Below are 25358 nucleotides of genomic sequence, written 5' to 3' on the forward strand. Positions count from 1 at the left end.
TTGGAAAACACAGGTTTCATCATTCTTGAATTTTCTTATGCACAAATCCAAACAAGTCTTCTAATGCATAAATGTGTGTATGAATACAAGCACTTCTTAAATTCCCATACAGTAGCTCTGCTCTGCCACTCCCAAATACAAATGCAATACAACACTGGATTTCGCACTCTACCTATTTCCGGTGTATACCTATTTCCGGTGTAAAAGTGGAACGCGTTCACAATGTTCGGTTTATTTAGCAGCTGTAAACTTGTAAGAAGCATAAGAAAGAGTACCATTGCCCCAGCTATGGTGCAATAGTTCCGCCTTGGCGTTTTCACCTGCAGCTCCCATGGCTACATGCAATGGGTAAAAGTGGTCTGGCCAAGGATGAGCCTTCTTTCCATACGGTGCCCTTGAGTCATAGTGATTCACATCTTCATATCTTCACAAAAAGAAAAAAACTTGCTTAGATGAAAATCAACCTGTGGAAGCTGATAGTATCCTCGATTAAGATGACAGAGTGGGAAGCATTTTCATGCCCAAGTAATAGAATACATTGAAAAATCCACAGAATTGATCATGTTAAGCCCGTTTTAAACATGGATTGAAATTCTCAACACCTATTCTATGAAACAACAGCTCAAATTTAAAATGCTACCCAAATGATGATTTTATCTGCAATATGTGGTGTATGCGGAGAAAAAATCGAACATAATCTTGGAAAGACACATCTAAATCCTAATAAAAGAGAATTCAATCGCTTCAATCATCAAGAGTAGAGTTAATCTTGGAAAGACACATCTAAATCCTAATAAAAGAGAATTCAATCGCTTCAATCATCAAGAGTAGAGTTGCCCAGAAGAAAACAAGCCATCGTTTTGAACTCGCAGGAGGACAGCTACTCAAATTAATCACTTCAATCATTAAAAGTAGAGTTGCTTAGAAGACAAAAGGTGATCGTTTTGAATTCACGGGATGGCAGCAACTCAATGAAACAAACACACACATAATTTCCTAATCAATCACACACTCTGATACGATATGATATAACACCAAAGATCTCAAGAACTACAGATTGGAAAATGCCCACGACAGATATTTTTAGAACTAGAAATTATCGAGAAAGTGATGGTTGCAAAAACCATAGCCCTGCCTCCTAATCCATAGCCCCTACCATGTGAATGCATGTGTTCCGTCAATTCCACAAAGACTCCATCAATTACAGGATGAATATATATATGTTGTCCTCAACTGCACGTATTAGAGTATACTATAAGCAAAGAATTTTCCGACGAAAAAATTACCTTCCTTCAAGAAGAGCATTTTTAAGCCAAGTATCAAACTGCGAAGCCCATGAAGGAACAGGAGTGCCATCGGGATGCATGGCCCCCAAGTTGTGAGTAGTAGCTCCAGATCCCATGACGAGGATACCTTCCTCCTTGAGGGGGGCCAATGCCTTTCCCATGTTATAATGGTATGTTCCATCTCTATCTGACTGAACTGAGAGCTGGCACACTGGAATGTCAGCCTCGGGGTACATGAACATCAGAGGAACCCATGTGCCATGGTCAACTCCTCGTTTTTTATCTTCATGAACATGCTTGAAGCCATTTTCCATGAGCAATTCCTTCACCCTCTTTGCCAATTGTGGCGCACCTGGTGGTGTATATTTGAGCTGGTAGAAGGGGAAAATTATTGGAAACATAAATAAAAAGATCCAGTTAACCAAGAAAAAGAGAGAGAAAAGTTCCAACCCAAAAATCCTAACTAATTGGTTTGGGGCCAACTACATAAATCTATTTTCTCCAATGCCAGTCCTATTTGTAGCCAAACTTCCTGTGAGATGTTCTGTTCAAATTTAATATAATTCTATACGTGTATATATCCGAGTCACTATAGAAATAGTCTTTCATAAATAAGAATCCAAGGACTTTCAAGACCTCTTCACTTCATAGGCTAGAAAGATCTGCAACTCTTATAATCTTACTCATAATTGAATGCTTTGTTTGCCTTTCAATCATCACCTAGATGTAATTCTTCGAGGTAAGAATATTTCAACAGATTAATAACTTTCCAACGCAGGAGAAAGCAACAGACAGCATCGGCCTTACGGTCTAAAACTCTTAGATACTACTCTACATCTTCAACATTTTAATCACAGTTTCAACATTCAATTTCAATTTCAGACTCCAAATCACACAATTAGATCATACAAACAAATAAAAAAATATATTCTTTTTCCTAAATATCTGATCATATCACTCTCAAAAGTTAATCAAGCTACAACTAGGGCAAAGTCTGAATAACGCAGATGAGAAAAAAAACCTTCAAGAACCAAAAAGCAGAAAAACTTTCAAAGAATCTGCACCTGCATAAAACAAACTACTACTCTGATGGGTATGTACAACGTCTGACCATAGTTACGACAATGAGTTTTAGCTTCAAACATGAAAAGGAAGCAATAGGCCCACACAAATCAATCGAGAACATTCTTCTACCTAAATATCTGATCAAAAACTCTAAGAGATTAATCAAGCTTAAATCTCACCAACCCAGATAAACAACAAGCAGATAATACCACGAAACTTTAGTAGGTGTATGTTAAACGTTTGATCATAGACTTATCGATGACTTTCTGCTTCAAAAACAATCAATCAAGACGTTCTTCTATCTAATGTCAGATCATAAGCACTCAAAAACCAATCAAACTAAAACCTCAGCAACCCACATAAGAAAGAGAAAAAAAAAAAAAAACAGAAAACTCTAAGGAATCAAGTACCTGGTACATGGGTTTGGGGAAGCCATAGAAGTCATAAATGGTGTCATTAATATTAACAACATTAACTGTTGGTTCTTTGGTGTCCCAATGTCCAGAGATAACAAGAATGGCTTTGGGCCTTTCTCTAAGAACAGTTTGTTGCCATGATTTCAAGAATTGCCTCGCTGGTATGCTTTCATCGATCGCCATCATTGGGGATCCATGAGAGATATAGACCGTGTCCATCAAACCCTTCTTGCAAAAATAAAAAAGAAAAGTGTTGTCTTTTTGATTCAATGAATGAAACTAACCAATCAACGACTAGAATAGCTTCTCTTCTTACAGAGCATATATATATATATATAGCGAGTTTGGTTTGACCTTGCCCTTGAGGATGATGTCCTTGCTGACGTTGTTTTTGTTGAGTAGTCAATTTCACATCTGGTCTCCAATCTGGTGTTTTCTAATATGTGGGTCGGTAGTCAATTTGGCATCTGGCCGGCAATCACAACTCTACACTACCGTGTGTTCATGATGATATGGCTTACGAGTAATCATCTTGATCCATGTTCAAGATAAATCACGTAGTTTCTTACATAAATTCGGGGTAATAAATATTAATTTTAAAGCTCGAAATTCTTTACTACGAAATCGACACTTGAAGTTTATACAATAAAACATTTAATATCCTATACATATAGTGAATTAATATTATGATTATGGTGTGTGGAAAGGTTGAAGAAATGATGATAATAATTTAAGAAGCAAGAAGTAGTCTCCAAATGCTGAAACAAATGATGAATTTGATAGTCTTCAAATATATTAAAATTAGATAATAATTTTAATATATTTTTAAATTAAAAAAATTAAAAAAAAAAAAACAACCAACATCACCTAAAAAAAAAAATCTACCATTCAAGCAGGCAAAAGCTTCCTTTGCAAGAAAGGTTGAAACTCAATATCTCATGGACAATTAAAAGCTAAAAAAACTATACGAGGCAGCTACTCCCGTTGGACCGCTTGTGTTTATGGGGCTGCTAATGGGAAGAAAGCATTCGAGCGTCCTTTGGAGTTATAATTATAGTTAATTTTTAAAATATTTTTTATTTAAAAATATATTAAAATAATATATTTTTTATTTTTAAAAAAATTATTGTTAATATCAGCGCATCAAAATAATCTAAAACTACTAAAAATATTAATTTAAAGTAAAAAAATAAATAAAAATTAAATTTTTTTAAAAATTACTTTTAAAATACAAAAACAAATAAAGCTTAATTAAACCTATGTCAAATAAATATTTTAAGCTTTCTCTGCCTACCAATAATGTTTCTCCTGTGTTTTTGTATTATGAATGAAGGAAGGAATGCATTTTAATTAGATGGGAGAGAGCATACTTCTCTATTAAAATAAATTATTTTTATCGTTTTACTCAATTTATTATTAATTAATTTATACTAAATCCCTTGTAATTTAACTATAACAATTAACAATGATATGTTTTGTTCCTTTTTTAATTTGTCCTCAAGATTATATTCTTCCATCTCATTCTTTAGTAGTGGACTTTATTAATTTATTTTGATTAACTTTTTAAAGAGTTATTTCAATTTCATGATCCAAGTTTCACAGGTTAACTCAACTTGATTTTGATCATTTTCTTATTTTTTTTTATTGGATTTTTTCTCAACTTTATCATTCAAAATTAGATTGATTGATAATTGAGTTTTATATTTTTATTTTCTTTCTATGAGGTCATCACAGTCTCATAACTCGGGTCATGGGTTAACTCGATTATCTTAGGTTTCTTTTGTTCTTTTTTTAATTGAATGTTTTTTTTTTCAATCTTATCCTTTAACATTGTGTTGATTAGGAATTAAGCTTTATAGTTTGTTTTGGTTTGTTTTTTATGAAGTTATCCTGACCTTATAACTCGAGTCACAAGTTTAATAGTTAACTCGGGTTGACTTAGGTGGTTTTTTGTGTTCTGTTTTTTTTTTTCAATTTCATCTTGTAACATTGGGTTGATTAGAAATTGAGTTTCGTAATTTGTTTTGATTTTTGTTTATGAGGTTATCTTAATCTCATGACTCAGGTTTAACAAGTTAACCCGAGTTGACTTAGATTATTTTTTGAATTGAATTTTGTTTTCAATTTCATCCTTCAACATCGAACTTATTGAAAATTAGACTTAATAATTCTTTTTATTTGCTTTTTACAGGGTTTTAGGGTCCTATGACCTAGGTTAAGGATTTAACAAGTTGTTAACCTGAGTTTATCCGAGTAAATTCGAACTGATTCAATATGTTGACGTCTCAATGTTTTTTTAAAAATATCATCTTGATTTTGTTTTTAATCATACTACTTTTTAACTAATAATTTAGGTTGTTTTTTTTTTAACAAGAAAAGTCGATTAAATTGTATTGGGTCAACCCCACATAGTTTTTCTTTTTCCTAGAAAATATGTTAACAATACTTGAATATTTGTTTTATATTTAACAAAAATTTAAGTCAATCCACAGCGTAATACAGATAATTATCTAGTTTTAATCGAAAGAGGATCTTTCAATTGCACTTTACACATGAAATGTTTTAATTTAGTTTATCGTTAACGTGATGTGAAATTGCATTAAATTGTGGTTTGCTCTTATCACAACTTCCTCCAAATTGCTACTTGTAGCTCATGTCAATCTATTCAAGAAAACTAAAACAAATAAAATGTTTTTTTTTTCCTGAAAGAGTCATGAACAAACTCCAATTAAAACTTTCATCCATCAAACATTACCCATTGAAGCCCTACGACGAAAAATCACAGAAGAAAAGGTCATTTTAAGACAAATAGGTGTGTTTTGTTTTCCAGTAATAAAGTTTAAAGGCAAGGGTTAATTGGGTAATGTCCAATGGATGGGGACCTAATTGGAGATTTATTTTTTGTTTGAAGGGCCAATTGGAATTAAATAATAGTTGGGGGGTAAGTACACACTTCGCCTTTAAAAGTTGAAATAAGTTGACTATTACACTTGTTAAAAACATTTTATCTTGTATTGTAATAAAATACCTAATTATTCAATATTCTCTATTCTCCTTTTTTAGTAATAATATCTTTTGTAAATATTTTAAAAACAATTGTATAACCAATTAAGTATATCTTTAATTAATCATTGTTTTTTTATTTGAATATTTAATTTTTTTAAAATACTTATTGGTTCCTAAAACACTCATCACCTAAGATTAATATAAATCAGTTCAATATATTATTTAAATAAATTGTTTCTCCGTCAAAATTGAAATATTTTTTTAGTATATTTATGAAGATATTATTTTTTAATATCATAGAACTATTTTTTGTGTATATATATTATATTATGTGTTATTATTCGTTTGTACATATTTAGATTATATGAAACAATAATAAAGTGGAATTGTGTATGGTTATTCACATGATTACAATTTTATAGCTACTTACAATGAACATGACATTCTAATATGTGAACGCGAGATATATGCACGGATAAAGTTGGCATAATTAATGAATAATTATATTGTAAATTTGCACTTCTAACACCTAAAACTAAGAAAAACGTATAGTGTGATTTTTTTAAAATTATTTTAACACAAGATATAGTTTATTATGAATTATTATAGTAAAATTATCTTTTTACCCTATAATATTTGAAATAAATTTGTCTTGGTCCTAAGGGTAATTTTATTATTTTCACGGGTCCTTTAGTCATTAAAAAAATATTATTTGGGACCATGTTTGTATTTTTCAAATTTTTTTGCATGATTAAAATATGATTTTACCCCTAAACTTAATAATTTCCTAAAATTGACATAGTGATTTACTCATTTCAAAAACTTTGAAATAGTTAAAATACTAATTTACCCTTGAGGTAAAAAAAAAACCTAAATTTGTTTATCAAGGATTTTTTTTTGGTTTTTTTTTATATTTTAGAAAACAATAGGAAATACGATAATACTCTTATAAAAGACAAAAATCAAGGTATGTATCTAGGTGCATTTGTGTACTTTCCTCATAGTTTTTTTCGTGACTCCTAGGTTCATGAAGGGTATTTTTATTTATTTACATAAATAATTATTGATTTATTTAATTAGATACTTACATAATATTTTTAATTTATACTATGAATTGATTTTAAAAAATATTCAACATACCAAAGGTTCTTTTTTAAAAATAATTTGCGATCATAGCTAATATATGTGTGTGTATTCTCTTTTTAGATTTTTTTTTAAAAAATATTCATCATACCCAAGATTTCTGGTTTTTTTTTTCAAATAAGTCAATTTTTTTAAAAAATTAACTTGATAAAATATGTTAAAAAAAAAAATTAATATTTGCGCCTTCTTTTAGCAGATTCAGCTATGAGCGCACTAAAGAAAACACGGCCTATCAAAATGCGTGTGCCAATTCTCACGCAACCCAAAGCCATGTGCAAGGCGATACCCTTTACCAGTCCAATCCATTCATTATGTACACGACATCCATCAAAAAAAAAAATCATAAACTAGAACATAATTAATTAAATTATTTAATTATTCTATTTATTGGCAAAATAAAAACGTGTGTGAAATACAGTTATGGTTATTTTTTTAAAGTATATTTTAATTGAAATTATATTAAAATAATATTTTTTTATTTTTTAAAAATTATTTTTAATATTATTTAAATACACTAAAAAATTATTAATTTTAAAAAAAAATTATTTTTTTTTAAAAAACAAATATTCCTAAAAGATATCAATTTGTCAACGTCGAGCAATGCGAAGCCCTCTCTGCCTTTGAAAAACCAAATGCGAGTCTGTTTGGTATTGCGGTAGCTGTTGTGATTGTGGTTTGAAAAAAGTTGTTTTATAAAAAGTACTTTTAATTGAGGTTGGTTTAAAAAAATGGATGTTTGGTTAAAACTGTGGTTGAAATTGAGGTTGAAGAAAAGGTAGTTTAATGTGTTTAGTTAATAATGCTTTAGAAATTGAGCTTATAAAATAATTTTAAAAAATATATATTAATATTGATGGTTTTAAATTTAAATATTGTAGAATTAACTACTCCTATTACATTATGAAATAAATAATACTTTATATAAAATATTTTTTATTATTCCATTAAATTATTTATAATTCCAATATGTACAAAATTCAGCCAATAAGAACTACAGTTTTTATAATTTTATGAGCATGTAATAAAATTAGATAAAACATTATCATGTATAAAATTGAGTGAATTTAATTCATTTTATACTAATTTTTCAGAAAAAAAATATTGCTTACATCACAATGTAAGTAAATTTAATTCACTCCAAACTAGTTTTTTTTAAAAAAATTATTAAAAAAAACTGTTAAAAAAATTAAAACACTTTAAAAAAAAAAATCACGTGAACAGTGCAAGTGAATTGGACTGTTCACATGAACAGTGCAATTCACTGATGAATATTGTTGAAACTCGTAAAAAAGCAGTATCTTGCTGATTTTAAAAAATCATGTTCCAACCGCATGTAAATGGTGGGATCCAAGTATTTTAATTGTTCAATAATTTGTAACCAAACAGCATTGTCATGTATTTTTTAAGGAACGCAAACGCGTACCCAAACGAGCTCAAAGACAAACATATCACTTCTCTTGAATGTGATTGGGTCTTTTCAAATCTTTTTTCCAGCACCCAATCAGTGGACGACCAGGATTATGAGATCAGATTTAATTAATTAGCTGCTAGATCTTATCCTTCGTCCCTTGGATTTATTGGTGGAAAATCTTAGATCAGCAGCACCCTGTTTCTTGTCCGCCGCCACTGTTCTCTCTGGGCAACCAACCGGGTAGTGCACACGTGTTTAGCGTGCCGGAACTTTACTAGAAGATTCCTGAGCTATTTTTTTAAATAAAACTTGAGATTAAAAAAAAGCTGAGAAATAAATTAAATAAATAATTTATAGGTATATCCTGGATCAGTGCCTGCACCGTCTCAATCACCCTATATCTCTATAACATGTACTGAAATTTAGTAACATCAATACATAATATTTAGTTAAAAAAAAAACAAAAAAAACATAAATTCATGTCCACAAGAACTCCAGCAGCACTTGTAATGTTGAAGATTTTTTATTCAGGCGCTGTGAACTGGTAGGAAGCATAAGAAAGGGTGCCATCAGTCCAGCTGCTGTGCACTAATTTGGCCTTGGAATCTTCACCTGCTGCACCCATGGCTACGTGCAGTGGGTAGAAGTGGTCCGGCCGAGGGTGAGCCATTTTTGGATGTGGTGCCTTCGACTCGTAGTGATTCACATCTTCATATCTGCACAAAAAAGGATACTTAAAACTTCAATGGTGAAGATTTAATGAGAAGACACCAGCCGCAGCAATGGTGGAACTAGAAAGTGTCAGCAACAAATATGAAAGCAGCAAGAATCATGATCGTATCAAATCCCTCAGATGGTGTCCGGCGGACAGAAGAGACGGAGACAGTAGGGGGAAGAGAGGGGACATGTCTCCCTCTGCTTCTATTTTGAAAAACATTAATGCATGAAAGACAAAATCCATGAAAGGATTGAGAGATTGTAGAGAGAATGCCAGAGGAGAAACAAGCAACTTTCCGGGAGACATTTACCTTCCTTCAATAAGAGCATCTTTAAGCCAGTTATCGAACTCCACCGCCCATGAAGGAACAGGACTGCCATCAGGTAGCCTGGAACCCAAGTTGTGCACAGCGGAGCCGGATCCGAGGATGAGGACACCTTCCTCTCTGAGAGGGGCCAAAGCCTTCCCCATGTTGTAATGGTGAGTGCCATCTCTATCGGATTGAACGGAGAGCTGGCACACCGGGATGTCAGCCTCGGGATACATGAACATCAATGGAACCCAAGCACCGTGGTCAAGCCCTCGCTTCTTATCTTCATCAACATGCTCAATGCCAGATGCCAAAAGCAATTCCTTCACCCTCTTCGCCAACTCTGGAGCTCCAGGTGGTGTATACTTGATCTAAGAAAAGCAAAATAGCATTAGGAAATCATGATTTGATCGATACTGAAACAAACAAAGCCTCCTCTTGATCCTACCTAGACCCTAGTCCTGTAAACAATCCTGTTTAGAATTTAGATCAATAATCAATTACAGTTCTTCAGGTCTTGGATTGCCTTCACTTCCAAAACAAAATCACAAGACTTGAGAACTCATGGTAGATTAGATCCTGTTTGCTTCTACAGAATCATCTTGATGTAACAATCATTTTAATTCAACAAATCAATAATGGCTTCAAGGGGTGCCTCAAATTCTACAAACTACTTACAGATCAGGAGCATGTTTACCATCAACACAAATTCAACAGTGAAATCGAAATGGATCATACACCCTTTTTTTCCTTTTTCTAAAAAAAATCACCTTCCCATCCATAGATGCGTGAAATCAGATGACTCCAGATAACAAAACCTCGCAGAAATCTAAAAGCAAAAAACTTGGGAAGAAAGAATTGATCAGGAGTACCTGGTACAAGGGTTTGGGGAAGCCATAGAAGTCATAAATGGTATCATTCCGATCAACAACATTAACAGTAGGTTGTGCAGTCTCCCAATGAGCAGAAATAACGAGAATGGAACTTGGTTTCTCTCTGTAAACACCTTGTTGCCATGACTGGAAGAATTTTCTGGCAGGTACGGTTTCATCAATGGCAAGTGTTGGAGCTCCGTGTGAGAGATAAAACGTTTCCATCAAAGCCATTTATTAATTTGGCGAAAAGAAAAGGAAGACCAAGAAAACAAAGACAGAAGCAGAACAAGACACTCTCCTTCTTTCCTTAAATAGAAGAGAAGAGATAAGAGTTACACGCGGAGATGTGTTCGAATGAAAGAGTAATGACTTGCTGAGGTAGTTGCTTACGCTAGTGTTAAGCACGTACTGCAACATTCCGTGTCAAATGTGTTCTCACATAAATCTTGTGTTTATTTTGTGCCACCTCGTTATTTATACACGAGATGATTTTTGAAAAATATTTTTATTTATTTTTTGTATAATTTAAAAAAAATATTTGTATAAAATTTAACGGTTTTAAATTTTTGAAGAAAAAACATATGTTTTGGTGGATGAATTATTTTTTTATTTCTTTTATATTAGTATCATGTTATTTAAATATAAAGTAAAGACAATTCAAATGAGTTTTCTTTTAAAAAAAAAATTCAATAATATGAAGTAAGTGACTAAAAATATATTTTTTAATCTAAACTTCGTTTTTTTTTTTATTTAAGATTTTTTTCTTGATTTAATGAAAACATATTTATTTATCAAAAAAAATTAAAAAAGAAACTTATAATGATTTAAAAAGAAAGTCTCAATAATTTTTTTTTATTTGAGATAATTATGTAAAAAAATATTTTATTGAATATTCAAGATCTCCTTTTAAAAAATATAATAATTAGTGAAATAAGTACTAATATTATCCTAAAAGGCTATAGTCTTATTTGAAAACTATGCCAAAATTGAATGATATTGAATTGAATAATATTTTAAATATAGTTTTTAATTGTTTTATATATAGTAAATTTTAATCAAAAATTAAGAAAAAAAAACAAAAAAACTAAAAGACTATAGAAAGAGGGCAAACATCTAGTTGCTTAAGCGCCGCCTTGCCCATTCATCTCAAGTTTTTTTTGGCAACAAAGTAACTTTTTTCATTTTCATACGAAAGAGGAAAATTTCAAGTTGTGTTTTTCTTTCCTAACATTCACAGCAAATTCTATCCAAAATCCAGAGGATATCTGGAAATTTCGAGATCTTGACACCAAAGCATTTTGTTATCTAAATTTTGGTGCTAGCCCTTTATTTAATGTTAGATTTTCGTTGCCAATTCTTAGAGTCCGTTTGACTAAGAGTTTGTGGCTGCGTTTAGCATGCAACAGTGACAACATAGTGTTTGGTTAAGAAATGAGCCGTGGTTTTTATACGTAGGCCCTACCATTATCTACATTAAAAACATGATTTTGCTAAAGTAGAATTTACATGCATTTTGTCGTGTTTTTCCTCTCTGCACCATGCTTTTGCACATCACGCAAATTAATTAGCATGAATAGTGCAGCATGTTCATGCCAATTAATTTGCGTGAATAGTGCAGCATGCTGCACTGTTGAAGCTAATTAATTTACATGGAGAGTGCAGCATGATGCACTGTTCGGGTTAATAGTGTAGCGTGCTATATTATTTTGGTCGAACCGGTTTCGGTCCAAAACTTAAAATATATTAAAACAGGTTCGATCCAGTAAAATAAAAATTATTTTTTATTATTTTAATTGTATTTTATTTGAAAAATTAGTATTTAATATTATTCAATAAAACTACATAAATTAGACAAAGATCGCTTGATGACGTAGCATTTGCAGAATTGTAGATATTTTAATGAAATAATAAAAAATATTTTATATAAAATATTATTTATTTTATGATGTAATATCAATAATTAAATCTACAATATTTAAATTAAAAACTATCAATATATATATATATATATATATTTAAATTATTTTATAACCTCAATTTTAAAAGCATTTTTAACCAAACACATTAAACTACTTTTTGTTCAACCTCAATTTCAACCACAGTTTTAACCAAACACTTATTTTTTTCAAATCAACCTCAACTAAAAGTACTTTTTATAAAACAACTTTTTTCAAACCACAACCACAACAGCTACCGCAATACCAAACACACTCTTAAAGTTCAACCTTTTTTTGAGGAGTCCACTGTTATGGCTTATATGGGACCTGTCATTATCAGGTTTTTTTAATTATTATTAACATGGTTATTTGAGTCAGTTTATACATGTTTCAACTAATTTTATTAATTTTAAAATTAATGACCATATAAATTTTTAATAATTTTAAAGTTTATAGAATTTAAACTAATAATTTATACAAAATAAAATTAAACTATGAACAAATAAACTATATTTATCTTTACCATGTTTTTGTTTGGTCTTGTTCATACCACTACACGTATGCACGTTTGGGAATGCGGTGCAAATCGTGTTCCTATCAATCTTGAAATTTTTTTTATTTTGCTAAAATTAAGTGTGATTTATATTTCTTGAATCGTTTTGATGTGTTGATATCAAAAATGATTTTTAAAAAATAAAAAAACATCATTAGCATGCATTTCAGCACAAAAAATTATTTAAAAAAAAAACCGCTATCATACTATCAAACACGCTCTAAAAAGACATAGCCGTACTCGCGGGAATCTTCACTCCACTGCTCAAGACAATTTAAAAGTATAAAAAAATTAAATAAAAAAAAGTAAAGTTTTAAACAATACAATTTCAAAAGCTTACAATAACCAGACAACCACGTACTCCTAGCGATTAATACTTTGAATCCGGGTTGCAATTCCACAGCAAGTAGTCAAGGCCTGCTAGTTTTATTCATTTTCATTTCTATCTTCCTCTCTTTTCCCCCCTTGACCGGAATGCAGATGAAGAAATGCTGCTTCTAGAGGTGTTCTGAGCGTTTTTTACATGTTTAGATGGAAGCTTCAGCCTTCACTGCAATGTCTGTTGTTCCATAAACAGAGAATTGAACACTATAGCAGTGCCTACGGTATGATATGCAAAAAACTCCTCTTTTCAAGCTGATTTTTTTTCTCATGGAAGGAAATAGAAATGGACATCTTTCTTCTTTCCAGGTCATGTCTCGTGTTGCTGGGAAAAATTATGAGGAGGAGCTTGTTGCTATGGCCATGGGGGTTGGGGAGTTCTATTTGCGTTGCTTTCCTTGTATGGTTGAGTTGAGTCTATACTAGATATCCGGAAAACTAAAGGCCCAATATTTCTTGTATGCGTACTGTTAGTGTATGTGTTTTCCATATTAATTTTATTCAAATAAATATATTTAATTTATTAATAAATTTTTAATATTTATTAAATGTTTTATTAATGAATATAATGTTTTAATAATTAATCTAGAGTAAAGATAAAGTTCTTGGGATAAAAAATATTTTGTAAAGGAAATTATAAAGTTGTTATAATTATAGGATTCTTGTTACATCCAAGCATTATTTCTAAATGATTTGGTCAATATTCTATTAAAACTAGATTTAATTAGAGTTGTTAAAACTAATACATATTATATTTTTTATATATAAAAAAAAAATGAATGTTCTCATATGTTTAGGTATGAGGTATACCTAGAACTAATATGTAGGTGTTTGCAAGATAACATGAGCATTGAGCTGACCCCCATGAAAATTCCATATAAATAGATCACTCTTGTCTGTGGAAAGGCTAATGTGACGGTTATGTAATTGATCTTTAGATTTAAGATTACTATATTCTATTATATATAGAAGTGTTATGTTTTGATTTTGTTATACATTGTCCTAATCATGGTAACAAATGAATAGATATTGAGTATAATATAAACTAGGGGTGTTCACGGTTCGGTTCGGTTCGGTTTAGACTCAAAAAACCAACCGAACCGAATTACATTAATTTTGTGAAATATTAACCGAACCGGACCGAAAACCGGTTCAAACCGAACTGGTCCGGTTCGGTTAAATCCGGTTTTTTTTGGCAAAAAACCGAGAAATCTAATCGCATCATATATGTTTTTTTTTTTGTTTTTTAAAATTAATTTACATTAAATCGGGCTTTAAAATTTTATTTTCAAACTAGGAAACTGGATTTTTTATATAGCAAGAGAAGAAAATAGAAAAAATATAGATTTTACAGCATTGAATCCATTTGTAGCATCCTCTAGCTCTTTGTAGGTTAAACACCGCAAATTCATTCCCATGGAACTTTCTTGTTGGTGCTTTTCTGTGTGCTTCTTGTGATAGAAGAAAGGACCCGATGTTGTAAAACGATGTGCTTCTTGTTGGTGCTTTTCTCTGCATTTGGAGGCGGAAAAGAGTGATGTTGAAAAATGAAAGCTCATCCAATAACCCACAAGAGAGAAAGAGCACGATCGACTTTGCACGCTCCATCCTTCGGCACTTCGCCTATCGGGTTGGCAGGCAAGCTACCTTGATCCGTCTTCGGCTTCGATTCGTTATGCTCAGAAGCTCTTGGAAACTGGGAAAGAAAGATTGAGAATTAATTGAGAGGAAGATTGAGAATTTTCCCAAGCAAGCCGGCGATTTTTTTGTGAGAGGCAGTGAAGTTATGTTAACTGTTAGGGTTAGGTTATAATTTAACTATTTATACCTCAAAATTTTTTGTGACTTTTGGCTTTTATGGGTCCGGTTCGGTTTGTGCCGGTTTCTGGTTCAAAACCGAAACCGAACCGGACCTGATAAAATTTACGGTTTTGACAATCGGTTTAATCGGTTTTTCATTTCGGTTCGGTTTTTTCGGTTAATTTTTCTTCGGTTTTATCTGTTAATCGGTTATTTTGAACACCCCTAATATAAACTATATAAAGATATTTATGTCATTAAAAGAGAATTCTCACCCTTCATGAATTAGAGAAAATATTTCATTTGTTCTCAATTAGTATTGATTGTAATTTATTATACAATGTATAATAAGATTCAAAAGAAGTTTCAAATCTCATTAATAAAATCAATGAATATAATGTTGAAAACAAATATAATTTGACAAAACAGACACACTTCATGATATAATGTCTAAATCAAAACATTATTGATGAAAATATAATCATTATACTAAGAAACTGGTCATTGAAAGGTTTTATAACTTGTCTAATATTTAAAAGATCATGAGAGGTTATTAAACATTATGATTGATCTTCAAATATAAATCAATTAATTATTGAATTAATAATAAATTTATTTATTTAATTATATTTTATTTAAAATTATTATTTATATATGTACAACTTATAAGAGAACCTATATTCCATCATTCTATGTTCCATCTATGCTCTGGTCCTGCGACTCCTGTCAGTAGCATCCACTCAATTTCTCTTTGCAATGCTTACCAGTTGAAACAAACCTCAAGAGAATTCGTTAAAAGATGAGACTAGCTATGTTACAAACAAAGAATATACGCTGGGACTTTTCCCACCTCTGCAATTTAGTTCAAGATAATGCTTATGATAATAGCATTTACGTATTAGATTTTACCGAACTAACTCTCAGAAGACGGCCGGCATCTTCTGGTTCTACGCCTGAGCTTGTGGAATCAGTACGGTACGACTCATTTATAGACATGCTATAGGTCTGGCTTGGATTCTGCCAGAAGTGGTTTCTTATAGCCTTGTATTTTGTGTTGATTGCTGAAAACCCAGGATCAGAAAGAAGGTCCTGAACTGGAGTTCGGCCTTCGAGCATGCTCACAACCTGAGACATTGTCGGTCTGAGAGTTGGGGATGCATTGGTGCATAAGAGAGCCACATTTAGCATCACCATGGCCTCTTCTGAAGAATACTCTGACCCCAATTCTGGGTCGACCAACTCCAGAAGACTTCCTCTCTCTTGCAAAACATAGGCCTGACAAAATCCCAGATAAATCCAAGTGTATTCATTATTGTAAAATGTGTTTAGGAAGTTCAGCGGAAATAAAGAACGACAAATGTAGACGTAAGTTATCGGTCTTCCTTGGCTGACAAGACAACAGTCTTTTATGAGGTTGAATAGTTTGAGAATTCATGGGAAACATTATTATTATATGCAAAGATTGATAAGAAACCTATAAAATGATTTGTTTAGTATGTGATGCTTTCAAACAAGGGATTATCACTTTCTGACAGAAGGAAACAGAAAACTTAAAACAGTATAAACCTACCCAATCAAGAAGGTAAACAAACTCCTCCTTTGGCCTGTAGTTTGTGTTGCTCTTTCCACTGACAATTTCCAAAGCAACAACTCCAAAGCTATAAACATCTGCTTTGTTGGTCAAGTAGCCACGCATTGCGTACTCAGGAGCCATATAACCACTGAAAAATAAAAAAAGGTGGTTCAGCTTGCTACACAATCCCTGGTTTTTGTTCTCAAACAGTCACTATTTAATGATATGATAATATAAAAGATCAAGAGATGTAAATGCTAGGGCTTATGATCATAAAAAAAAATGCAATAGGTTGCAGGCTCAAAGCCTTGATGGTGTCTACTGGAAAAAGTTATGTCTGCCACCATATGAAAAATGGGTTTAGGCCTATCTATAGGAAACCCGAGATTTGACTGAAAGAGGGTTGAGACATAAGATACAAAATCACAGATAAAGATTCTTTCTTGAAAATATACAATGTCCTGGTGGAGACTTACATGGTTCCAGCAATGCGAGTGCTGATGTGGGTATCGTCATCTTCATTTAGCTTTGCCAAACCAAAATCAGAAATCTTGGCATTGAGTTCCTTATCAAGCAACACATTGCTAGTTTTGATATCCCTATGCACAATTTTTATTATTGATTCTTCATGCAGGTACATCAAACCTTTAGCTACACCCAGGCAAATTTTCTGCCTGGTAGGCCAGTCCAGTTTCATTCTGAACTTTGCTTCCTTCCCTGAAACAATGGGGGAGAAAAAACACAATCAATTTTTGAATCCCAAACAAAATGCCTTTGTTCAAAATGCTTCTGATAGAAGAAAGAAAATAACTCACCGAGAAGAGCACGGGATAAGCAATTATTTTCCATGTACTCATATACAATCATCAATTGGTTTCCTTCAACACAACATCCATACAACTTTACAAGATTCGGATGTTGCAGTGCAGATATCATTCCTATCTCATTCACAAATTCACGATTTCCTTGCTTGGATTTTGAGGAGAGTAGCTTGACTGCAATCACGGTTCCATCTGATAGTGAACCCTGCATTCAATAATGAAAAGTTCCCACTCAAACTTATGGCTAACAGTTAATAATTAGCACTGCTTTCTTTATTTGCTGCCCTACATCTAAAACTAGAAAGAATCCAAAAATTTATGGAGAACATTTGACCAATTCTTGTAGTTGTTTTTCTACCGCCAACTTGTAGAACATATTTAGGACAGATTAAAGAAACTATCAACCATGCAGTTACCTTGTAAACAGAACCAAAACCACCCTCCCCAACTTTGTTTTCCGCATCAAAGTTATTGGTGGCAGCTTTCATCTGTCTTAGCGTGAATAGTCCTGTTTGCAGATCTAGGCCTTTAAGCTCTGTCAGACCACAGTTTTGGGTGTTAGAGAATATTTAAATGATCATAGAAAAAGTTCTATTATGAGTATCTTTAAGAGAATATCAAAGAGTATTTTCAGTTCACAGGAAAATGTTAAAGGAGAACATTTAGGGAAATCACAGAAAATCTTCAAGGGAAAATGCAATGAGAATTGAGGATTGAATTTGGTAATCCAAGATTCCAAGAAAACTTGTTATATTTTGTTCCCCTTTATAAGAAGCCCAAAAGAAATACCTATACCTTTATCTGCAGCGGCTTTGCCACAAAGGCAGCCATTTCTCCACATGACACCTAGTACCAGAAAGGCAAGGAAAATTGCTCCAGCTACTGCTCCAGTCACTATGATCACTACATTCCTTTTGCTACCATTTGAAGGTGGTTTAAAGTCTGTGTAAGTAGAGAAACTGCTATCAATGGGTCAATTTATAGTAATGAGTAAAAGAATAAATCTAAAGAATGAAACTCACTAGATACAAACATATCAGTTAATTGGATGGTTTAAAACACAGTTGAAATTTTTTTATCATAAGGTATCAGTAGTAGTAGTAAAAGTACTTCAGTCCTGATTTTAGGAATCGGTCCTATGGCTTGGGACATTCATAAGTCATTATATTTCATCCCCTAGCCTCTAAAACCAATATCTGTTCAGCATTTTTAGCAAACCTTGCTGAATACAATTGTCAACGTGCAATTACAAGTAACATAGATCCTTATGCCATGTGTTCGTATACATTTTTCAGATGCAACAAATGACGGGGACAGAGATGGAAGGACATCAAATATGTGTTAGCTACCTGACCAGAGTGGACCTCATTGGAAGACATTACCAGAAACAAATTTCACTTTTATGGGAAATGATTCATACAGTGGCCTAGCCAAACTTTCCATTACAGCTTCAGAACTTTTTAAAGTTTAAGCTGTCAACTTTCAAGTGCAATGACATTTAAAGTGAAGATGAACTTTGAATCTGACTTACTCGGGTCTACCGATATAGCTGATATTAGAGGACCATAAATTCCTCTAAGTGGTATGCCTGTTGTCCCTCTTCCAGCCCAATACAAACGGATCTTTAATGTATGATGTGTTACTGCTGCAATGAATGTCTTTACAAGGGGTATGGCAACACCTCCAGCCTCATCTTCAATATTAAAATCTTTCAGAACCAAATTTCCCTATATTCACAGATTTGGCACAAGTAATAATTAGTTAACAAGTATGGATATAAAATTCAGGCTTACTCATTTCTTTAGAATCGTGTGCAAAAGTTTAGTTACCTGGATGTAAACATCAAATATACGCTTCCCAAGACTAGTTAATGAACTGTCATTTGTGAAAATAATCTCAGCAAAGTGAAGTTTTACTGTGTAATTCCCATTCATGAGGCAAAGTCCGTAGTAAGTGAGAGAAAGGGGAGAAACACGCGCTGTTGTGTATAGTTGTGCAATGGTAGCAGAGACATTGGATATAGCAGACTTGTTGGTTTTAGTATAGGCGTCTGCCTCACTGTCATCGTCCATGAAGTTGCCGGTGCTACTAAACGCCCATTCTTGGCTTGGATGGGAGTAAAACATAGAAGCACCCCTTGGTTCTTTATCATCTTGGTAAGTGGTGTTGCCATCGACAGTTATCTCATTACCTCCACAGTTAATATGCAAGGAATAGTGTTCTGACAAATATTGACAATATAAAAAAGGATTTAGATAGAGATATATTTACCAAAAGAAAATATAAACAGAAGGAGAGAAATGGAAAACTAGTTAAATCAAGTGATAGGTAGGCTTCTCCCACAGACATTAAGGAATAAAATGTATTTTAGGCTACTCACGTTGATTTCGGGAAGCAGAACACGGAAAGTTTTGTTTCAGGCATGAATGGGCTTTACTTCTGCAACGTATATTGAGAAAACGAAACTTCAAGTGATTATACTGACACACATGATGTTAAATTCTTAAATAATGATGAGGAGGAGAAATGGAAAATATCCTTCAACATCTTATAACAAATAATTGAGTTAGGTTTCAAAATTCTTACGATTTAATTGTTGACGGTGAGAAGCTCTCCACTATGTTCCTGCAGAAGTGAATGAAATGGTTCACTGTTAAATAAGAGTTTTTTTCCTAAAATAAGAGAAGCATTTTAATGATCACTCACACGCTCCCTCGTGAACATTCATCTGGATTTGAGCTTTGCCAGGTGAAGTTGTTATAAGAAAGATCCCTGAAGACACCAATGGAAAAACTTCAAACCGTTATCATCTATTAAGTTCTGGAAGATTGGAATAGAACTTTGTGTAGGAGTAGAACTTCAAGCTGGAAAATGAATCTGGAGGAACTACACATACACATTCTTGTTTCTTTCCAGAAGCCATGGAGGAACAGACCCAGAGAGCTTGTTTCCTGTCAAGTACCTAGAAAAATTAAAGATGACAAATATTAGGCTACTCAGAAGCTTACAGCCAAGAAATATATGAAATAAATAAATAAATAAATATACACACCACATCAACTTACAGGAAATCTATTCTTGCCAGTTGGATAAATGTCGAAGGAATTTCTCCTCTGAGGTTATTGAAGCTGACATCTCTACATTGGTATGAAATAAAAGTACTTAAGAGGGGAAAAGAGGGAGGAGGCAACTGAATAAATGAGAGGAAACTATGTGTGCAGCTTATATCAGTTTTCAGGTTCTTCACAAGGCATATGTCATGTAGTAAATTGGGTGTTTCCATAGCTCATAATTGCACTTCCAACTGAAAGCTTAAAAACAGATGATCAAATTGTTTTCGAGGATAACATTTGAGCCAGTGATTTATACGGAAAATCTTAAATTTTGAAAGCACATCATTAAGGTTCAAAGAGGCACACATTCAAGTTCACTGCCCATTAGTTTTGCAACATCAGTATCAAAGCTTGAGAGGTGATAGTTTACGATCCATAAGATGCCACACAAGAATGATTGTCCAAGTTCAACAGTGGATGATCAGGGCATTCAATTGCATTGGATGGACCAAGACCTCAAGAACCCCAATTCTATAGAAATGTTCATCATTTTTAAGATAGCAAAAGCCTATCTGTCTCTTTGCCAAATATAGTCCATGAATCATGGAGATTCATTTTATATTTTTTAGTGACACCCAAAACATTCTGGGAATTTTCAATAAAATTTCTTGAGAAAGTGAATGATAACTATATTGACAAAGATTGTTTTGAAAAGCAAATCATTACAGCCTCTATATGGAACCACTTACAAGTGCTTCAGTTTTTCCATCTGTCCAACGTATTCTGGGATCTCTCCATATATTAAGCAGTTTCTCAATATCCTGCATTTTTAAAATTTTGGTCAAGTATATATTATCTATGTCAAATACAAATCAAAGAATAAGAGTTATAGCAGAAAAACACGTAAGATTAGAGCTCCAACTCACAATGTTTTCATGGATTCCATATCACTCAGTGGTGGGAAGGGAGACCCTCTTCCTGTTAAGTCACTAATCCTCCTACAAGCATCATTGAACAGAAAACATGCTATAAATAAACGCATTATATATACATAAAAGACAAAATCAGATATTCTAATTGCTTACAAATCACTTAGTTTGGTCAAGGAAGCAATGCTAGAAGGTATGGGCCCCTTGAGAGAGGTACCCTGTATATGCCTGTAATAAATATATTAACAACCAAAGTATCCATCAATTATCAAAAAAAAAAAGAAGAAAGAAAACGGAGCATAAAGAGGTAAATGTTGGAAACTCACAGTTTCTGAACCTTTGTCCATTTACTGATGAAAGTAGGTAGCTTTCCTGAGAAATTATTATCATTTATCCTCCTAAAAGATGCCAAAGAAATACAAACTCAGAGAGTGTTCTGAAAGTAGCATTGTTTACCATAAAATTCAGATAAAATGATGAAGAACACATATGAAAAACAATATTTAAAAAAATTCCAATAACACAATTTCCACTGAATTTGTGTTAAATTATCCGCATAGAAGAATGAAAGATCTAAACAATCCCGACATGTTAAATATGAGTATCCTGGCATCAAAATCAGCTATATTTCCTGTGGAGATAGAAGTTGATTGCATATCAGATGCGGCAAATCCCCCAGCCGAGGCAAATCCAAAGATGAAGGTTTAAAAAATGCCGAGTAATCACCGTTTGTTTGGTTAAAAGACCTGTGAAATCAATTAAAAGAGACAAAAAAAAAAAAAAAAAACAAAACGAAATTCTGCTTACATATCTGTCAAGTTGACCAACTTGCCAAGTTCTGCAGGCAAGTTTCCTGTCAATGCATTCGAGGAGAAAACACTGGAGATAAATGACATTAAAGTTAATTTTAGTAACATTATATGATACAATATCTAGAATCAATAAGCATGGAGATGAAGAAAAGGCATTACAGTTTCTGTAAATTGATCAGTCTTCCAATTTCAGGTGGAATGGGTCCTGAAAAATGATTTCCTTCAATACTCCTGTAACAGGAATGGATGTGTTAGTGTCACTTCACAATAAACAGTCTGAATGATTCAAATCCATACTTAAAGCCTCTAAAGCCTAGCCAAGGACAGGTCGATCTGCCAACTTTCATGAAATGAACTGTTCACATTGTCCTCTTGGCATGCCAAGGTGGTCAGAGTCAGACAGCCTCCGCCTCAAATCAATAACAAATGAAATGCTTTTAACTAAAATTAGAGAACCAGAATTAACAAAACTTCTTTAAAATGTTTCCAATTTTAACTACAATTAATGATTTGACTGGCAAAGTCCCTCAACAGATGATTCACTGCCTCTAAAAATCATAGATGATTGCAGACTCAGAGAAAAGAGAACTCAACATACAGGTTTCTGAGGGTGGTCATGTTGGTGAGGACTTTCGGGAACGGCCCAGACAACCGATTCCCCATAACAGAGCTGCATAGATACGTTAGGAAAGTATGAAACTTCAGGTTAACCATCTACATTGAATTGAGAAAAGAGATGAGAAGAGGATGTGGTAGGTGCCCTTACAACTCCTCCAAGCGCAAGGCTCCCCATTGGGGAGGTATAACACCAGTGAAGAGATTGCGGCTAAGGTCCCTGCTTGACAATTGAGTGCATAATCAACAACAGCAATTCAGTATAACGAAAACTTTAGAAATGTTTGATATATTGCTCACAGTTGTTTAAGGTAGCGAAACTTGGAAAACTCCGGTGGAATTATTCCCGATAGATTCTGAGACTTCAAAGCTCTGCAAGATATTTCTACAGAAATATTAGAGCACATAGCCCAAGACATCCTTCCAAGAAATAGATTAAGCAAAACATTACTTGAACTAATCACAAACAGATCACTGGATTTGGTAGAGGGAAGAGTAGTAGTACATGCTTACTAGGTGGCAAGAGGAATTGTTGTTGAAAGAGCAGTCACAAGTGACGCTGTTCTCGAACCCTTTCCTCTCATCCAAAATGCTCCAATTCCCTTCTCCACTACATGGATCCTTGCTGAAATCCCAGTCCTTCTTCCCCAGCTTCTTCCCTATTTCTCTTAATACACTAACTGCAATGCAAAACACATACCCCGTAATTTGTACATGGGCATTTTTCTTTAATATCCAAGGAAAGAGTAGATAGAAAAATGAGATGCTGTGTTTCTTGGAGATCCAGTCAGGGAATGAAGATATTGCTGTTGTATTGATTACATCACATTACCTTCTTGGAAGTGGAGCTTAGCAGAAGCAGAAGCTGCAAGTCCAAAGGAAATGAGAGTGATGGAACAAATGATGGATACTTGCAGGAGCAGCTGTGGACTACTTGCCAAATTACAAGCCCCCCCCATCTTCTTCTTCTTCTTCTTCTTCTTCTTCTTCTTCTTCAGCTGTGGTTAGCTCAAAGCTCTGCTTGCTTGGATAGGGGCCAGTACTGTCTTTAAATGAGAGAGTTGGAGAAGTAAAGAGAGTTTTATCATAGTTACAAAAAAGGAAGAAAAAGTTGTCTTCTAATGGACGTACGTAATGAGCCCGACAGTGACAGGGACAAAAATACTACAGCACACAACTTTTAACTATAATTTTTAATTTTAAATCATAATTTACAAAAAAATCTAATGAATAACTTGTATATATGTATATATATTATAAGAATCTAAACGAAAATGATTTGTTTTTTTTCTTCTTTTCGAAGATTTAGCAGTGTAGCCGTGATTAATAATAATATATGTGATTTGATTGATGAGTTGATTTTGACTTGAGGTGGTCAAAAGTCTCTAAACTACAAAAAAGATATTATTTATATCCTTTACGCGTTTTTGAAACACTGCGTCGGCACTCGTGGGACAACGATTGAGTCTTTCTCTTTCTTTGCTTGAGTTTTTTTTTTAATTAATTTTTATTTTATTTTAAATTAATATTTATTATATTTTCAAATTATTTTAATATATTAATATCAAAAAAAAAAAAAATTTAAAAAAAATTGTTTTAATATATCTCTGACTAAAAATTATCTTGAAAAACTATATTATTAAATGATTTTAAAAGAATATATATTTAAATTAAAATTACTGTAAAATTAATTTTTATACATTAAATTTTAAACATATCTATACATGGAATCCATGAAAAAAAAAAAAAAAAAAAAAAGGGTCGCAATAATGGCCTCTAGTAGATGCTAGTCGGCAATCTTCTTAATTTTTTACTTTATAAGAGTACAGTAATCATCTTTTTTATTATTAACCGGTAAAAACATGTGTAAATTAATCTGAATATTTATTTTAATAAAAAAAAATAAATTAATGCATAATATATGATTGGATAACATGAACCGGCGATCGTGTAAAAAAAAAACTTTTTTTAAAAAAAAAAAAACAAGAAGAAGAGAAGAATACATGCTATAATCTTAATTTGTATGTAAACCTTGTGATAGATCGATCCACTGTTAGAGCGTGTTTATGTGGTACGGTTCAAATAGCTTTTCGTGCCCGAAATACTGCCAATCATTTTTTATTATTTTTGACATCAGCAGATCCAGCACCAAACGCAGGTGCAAATCTCTTAGAATCTTCTCTTCTATAATAGCAGTTTCTTAATTATGGTCCGTCGAGGAGGCATAGATATATAATTGAAGGCAGCTCCTCAGTTATGGCAAGTACTCTGGTGTTAGCTAGCTGGGAGCAGCCATGCATGCATCTGCTAATATATATATATATATATATATATATATATATATATATATATATATAGAGAGAGAGAGAGAGAGAGAGAGAGAGAGAGAGAGGCTACAGACACTCAGAAAAATAGTATAAATTAATTAAGATCTACAATTTTCAAGAATCTTAGGAATTAAGAATGATATTTTTGCTTGTCCGATTATCCTTAAAATTTTTAACCTTTAAGATAAATCAATGTATTAAGAGTTTCTTCTAAGATTTCATCTTAATTCAATGATTAGATTGAAAATTATACTTAATAGTATAAAACTGGTTAATAAATGATATTTAACATTAAAATCTGAATTTTTTCATCCAATTATTTTTATA

General features: G+C 32.7%; 3 protein-coding genes across 3 annotated transcripts; all 3 read right to left on the reverse strand.

Annotated features, from left to right (window-relative positions):
• Window positions 1-3094, reverse strand: LOC118050772 (4,5-DOPA dioxygenase extradiol). Its single transcript, XM_035061226.2, has 3 exons — window positions 2762-3094; window positions 1287-1657; window positions 1-424 (listed from the first exon to the last, which is right to left on the reverse strand). The coding sequence occupies exons 1-3, from the start codon at window positions 2984-2986 to the stop codon at window positions 232-234; spliced, it is 789 nt and encodes a 262-aa protein (XP_034917117.1). The 5' UTR covers window positions 2987-3094; the 3' UTR covers window positions 1-231.
• Window positions 3095-8661: 5567 nt separating this feature from the next.
• LOC118050773 (4,5-DOPA dioxygenase extradiol) lies at window positions 8662-10584 on the reverse strand. The gene is made up of 3 exons (XM_035061227.2): window positions 10228-10584; window positions 9356-9726; window positions 8662-9043 (listed from the first exon to the last, which is right to left on the reverse strand). The coding sequence occupies exons 1-3, from the start codon at window positions 10459-10461 to the stop codon at window positions 8851-8853; spliced, it is 798 nt and encodes a 265-aa protein (XP_034917118.1). The 5' UTR covers window positions 10462-10584; the 3' UTR covers window positions 8662-8850.
• Window positions 10585-15668: 5084 nt separating this feature from the next.
• LOC118050774 (probable LRR receptor-like serine/threonine-protein kinase At1g07650) lies at window positions 15669-23720 on the reverse strand. The gene is made up of 24 exons (XM_035061228.2): window positions 23537-23720; window positions 23210-23384; window positions 23005-23076; window positions 22856-22924; window positions 22688-22759; window positions 22249-22320; window positions 22085-22156; window positions 21604-21675; window positions 21434-21505; window positions 21275-21346; window positions 21098-21169; window positions 20361-20432; window positions 20192-20257; window positions 20002-20067; window positions 19882-19920; window positions 19676-19734; window positions 19125-19516; window positions 18827-19022; window positions 18091-18237; window positions 17712-17830; window positions 17290-17500; window positions 16951-17191; window positions 16472-16622; window positions 15669-16176 (listed from the first exon to the last, which is right to left on the reverse strand). The coding sequence occupies exons 1-24, from the start codon at window positions 23661-23663 to the stop codon at window positions 15793-15795; spliced, it is 3090 nt and encodes a 1029-aa protein (XP_034917119.1). The 5' UTR covers window positions 23664-23720; the 3' UTR covers window positions 15669-15792.
• Window positions 23721-25358: the final 1638 nt, after the last annotated feature.

The sequence above is a fragment of the Populus alba genome, chromosome 4, assembly GCF_005239225.2.
Source record: "Populus alba chromosome 4, ASM523922v2, whole genome shotgun sequence".
Lineage (NCBI taxonomy): Eukaryota > Viridiplantae > Streptophyta > Magnoliopsida > Malpighiales > Salicaceae > Populus > Populus alba.

Coding starts and splice junctions, on each gene's coding strand:
- LOC118050772 (XM_035061226.2), bottom strand. CDS start 2,986: ATGGACACGGTCTATATCTCTCATGGATCCCCAATGATGGCGATCGAT. Junction 1,658..2,761: donor TCCCCAAACCCATGTACCAG/GTACTTGATTCC, acceptor CCCTTCTACCAG/CTCAAATATACACCACCAGG. Junction 425..1,286: donor AATGCTCTTCTTGAAGGAAG/GTAATTTTTTCG, acceptor CTTTTTGTGAAG/ATATGAAGATGTGAATCACT.
- LOC118050773 (XM_035061227.2), bottom strand. CDS start 10,461: ATGGCTTTGATGGAAACGTTTTATCTCTCACACGGAGCTCCAACACTT. Junction 9,727..10,227: donor TCCCCAAACCCTTGTACCAG/GTACTCCTGATC, acceptor TGCTTTTCTTAG/ATCAAGTATACACCACCTGG. Junction 9,044..9,355: donor GATGCTCTTATTGAAGGAAG/GTAAATGTCTCC, acceptor TTTTTTGTGCAG/ATATGAAGATGTGAATCACT.
- LOC118050774 (XM_035061228.2), bottom strand. CDS start 23,663: ATGGGGGGGGCTTGTAATTTGGCAAGTAGTCCACAGCTGCTCCTGCAA. Junction 21,506..21,603: donor TGGACAAAGGTTCAGAAACT/GTGAGTTTCCAA, acceptor TATTTATTACAG/GCATATACAGGGTACCTCTC. Junction 19,735..19,881: donor TCACCGTCAACAATTAAATC/GTAAGAATTTTG, acceptor TATACGTTGCAG/AAGTAAAGCCCATTCATGCC.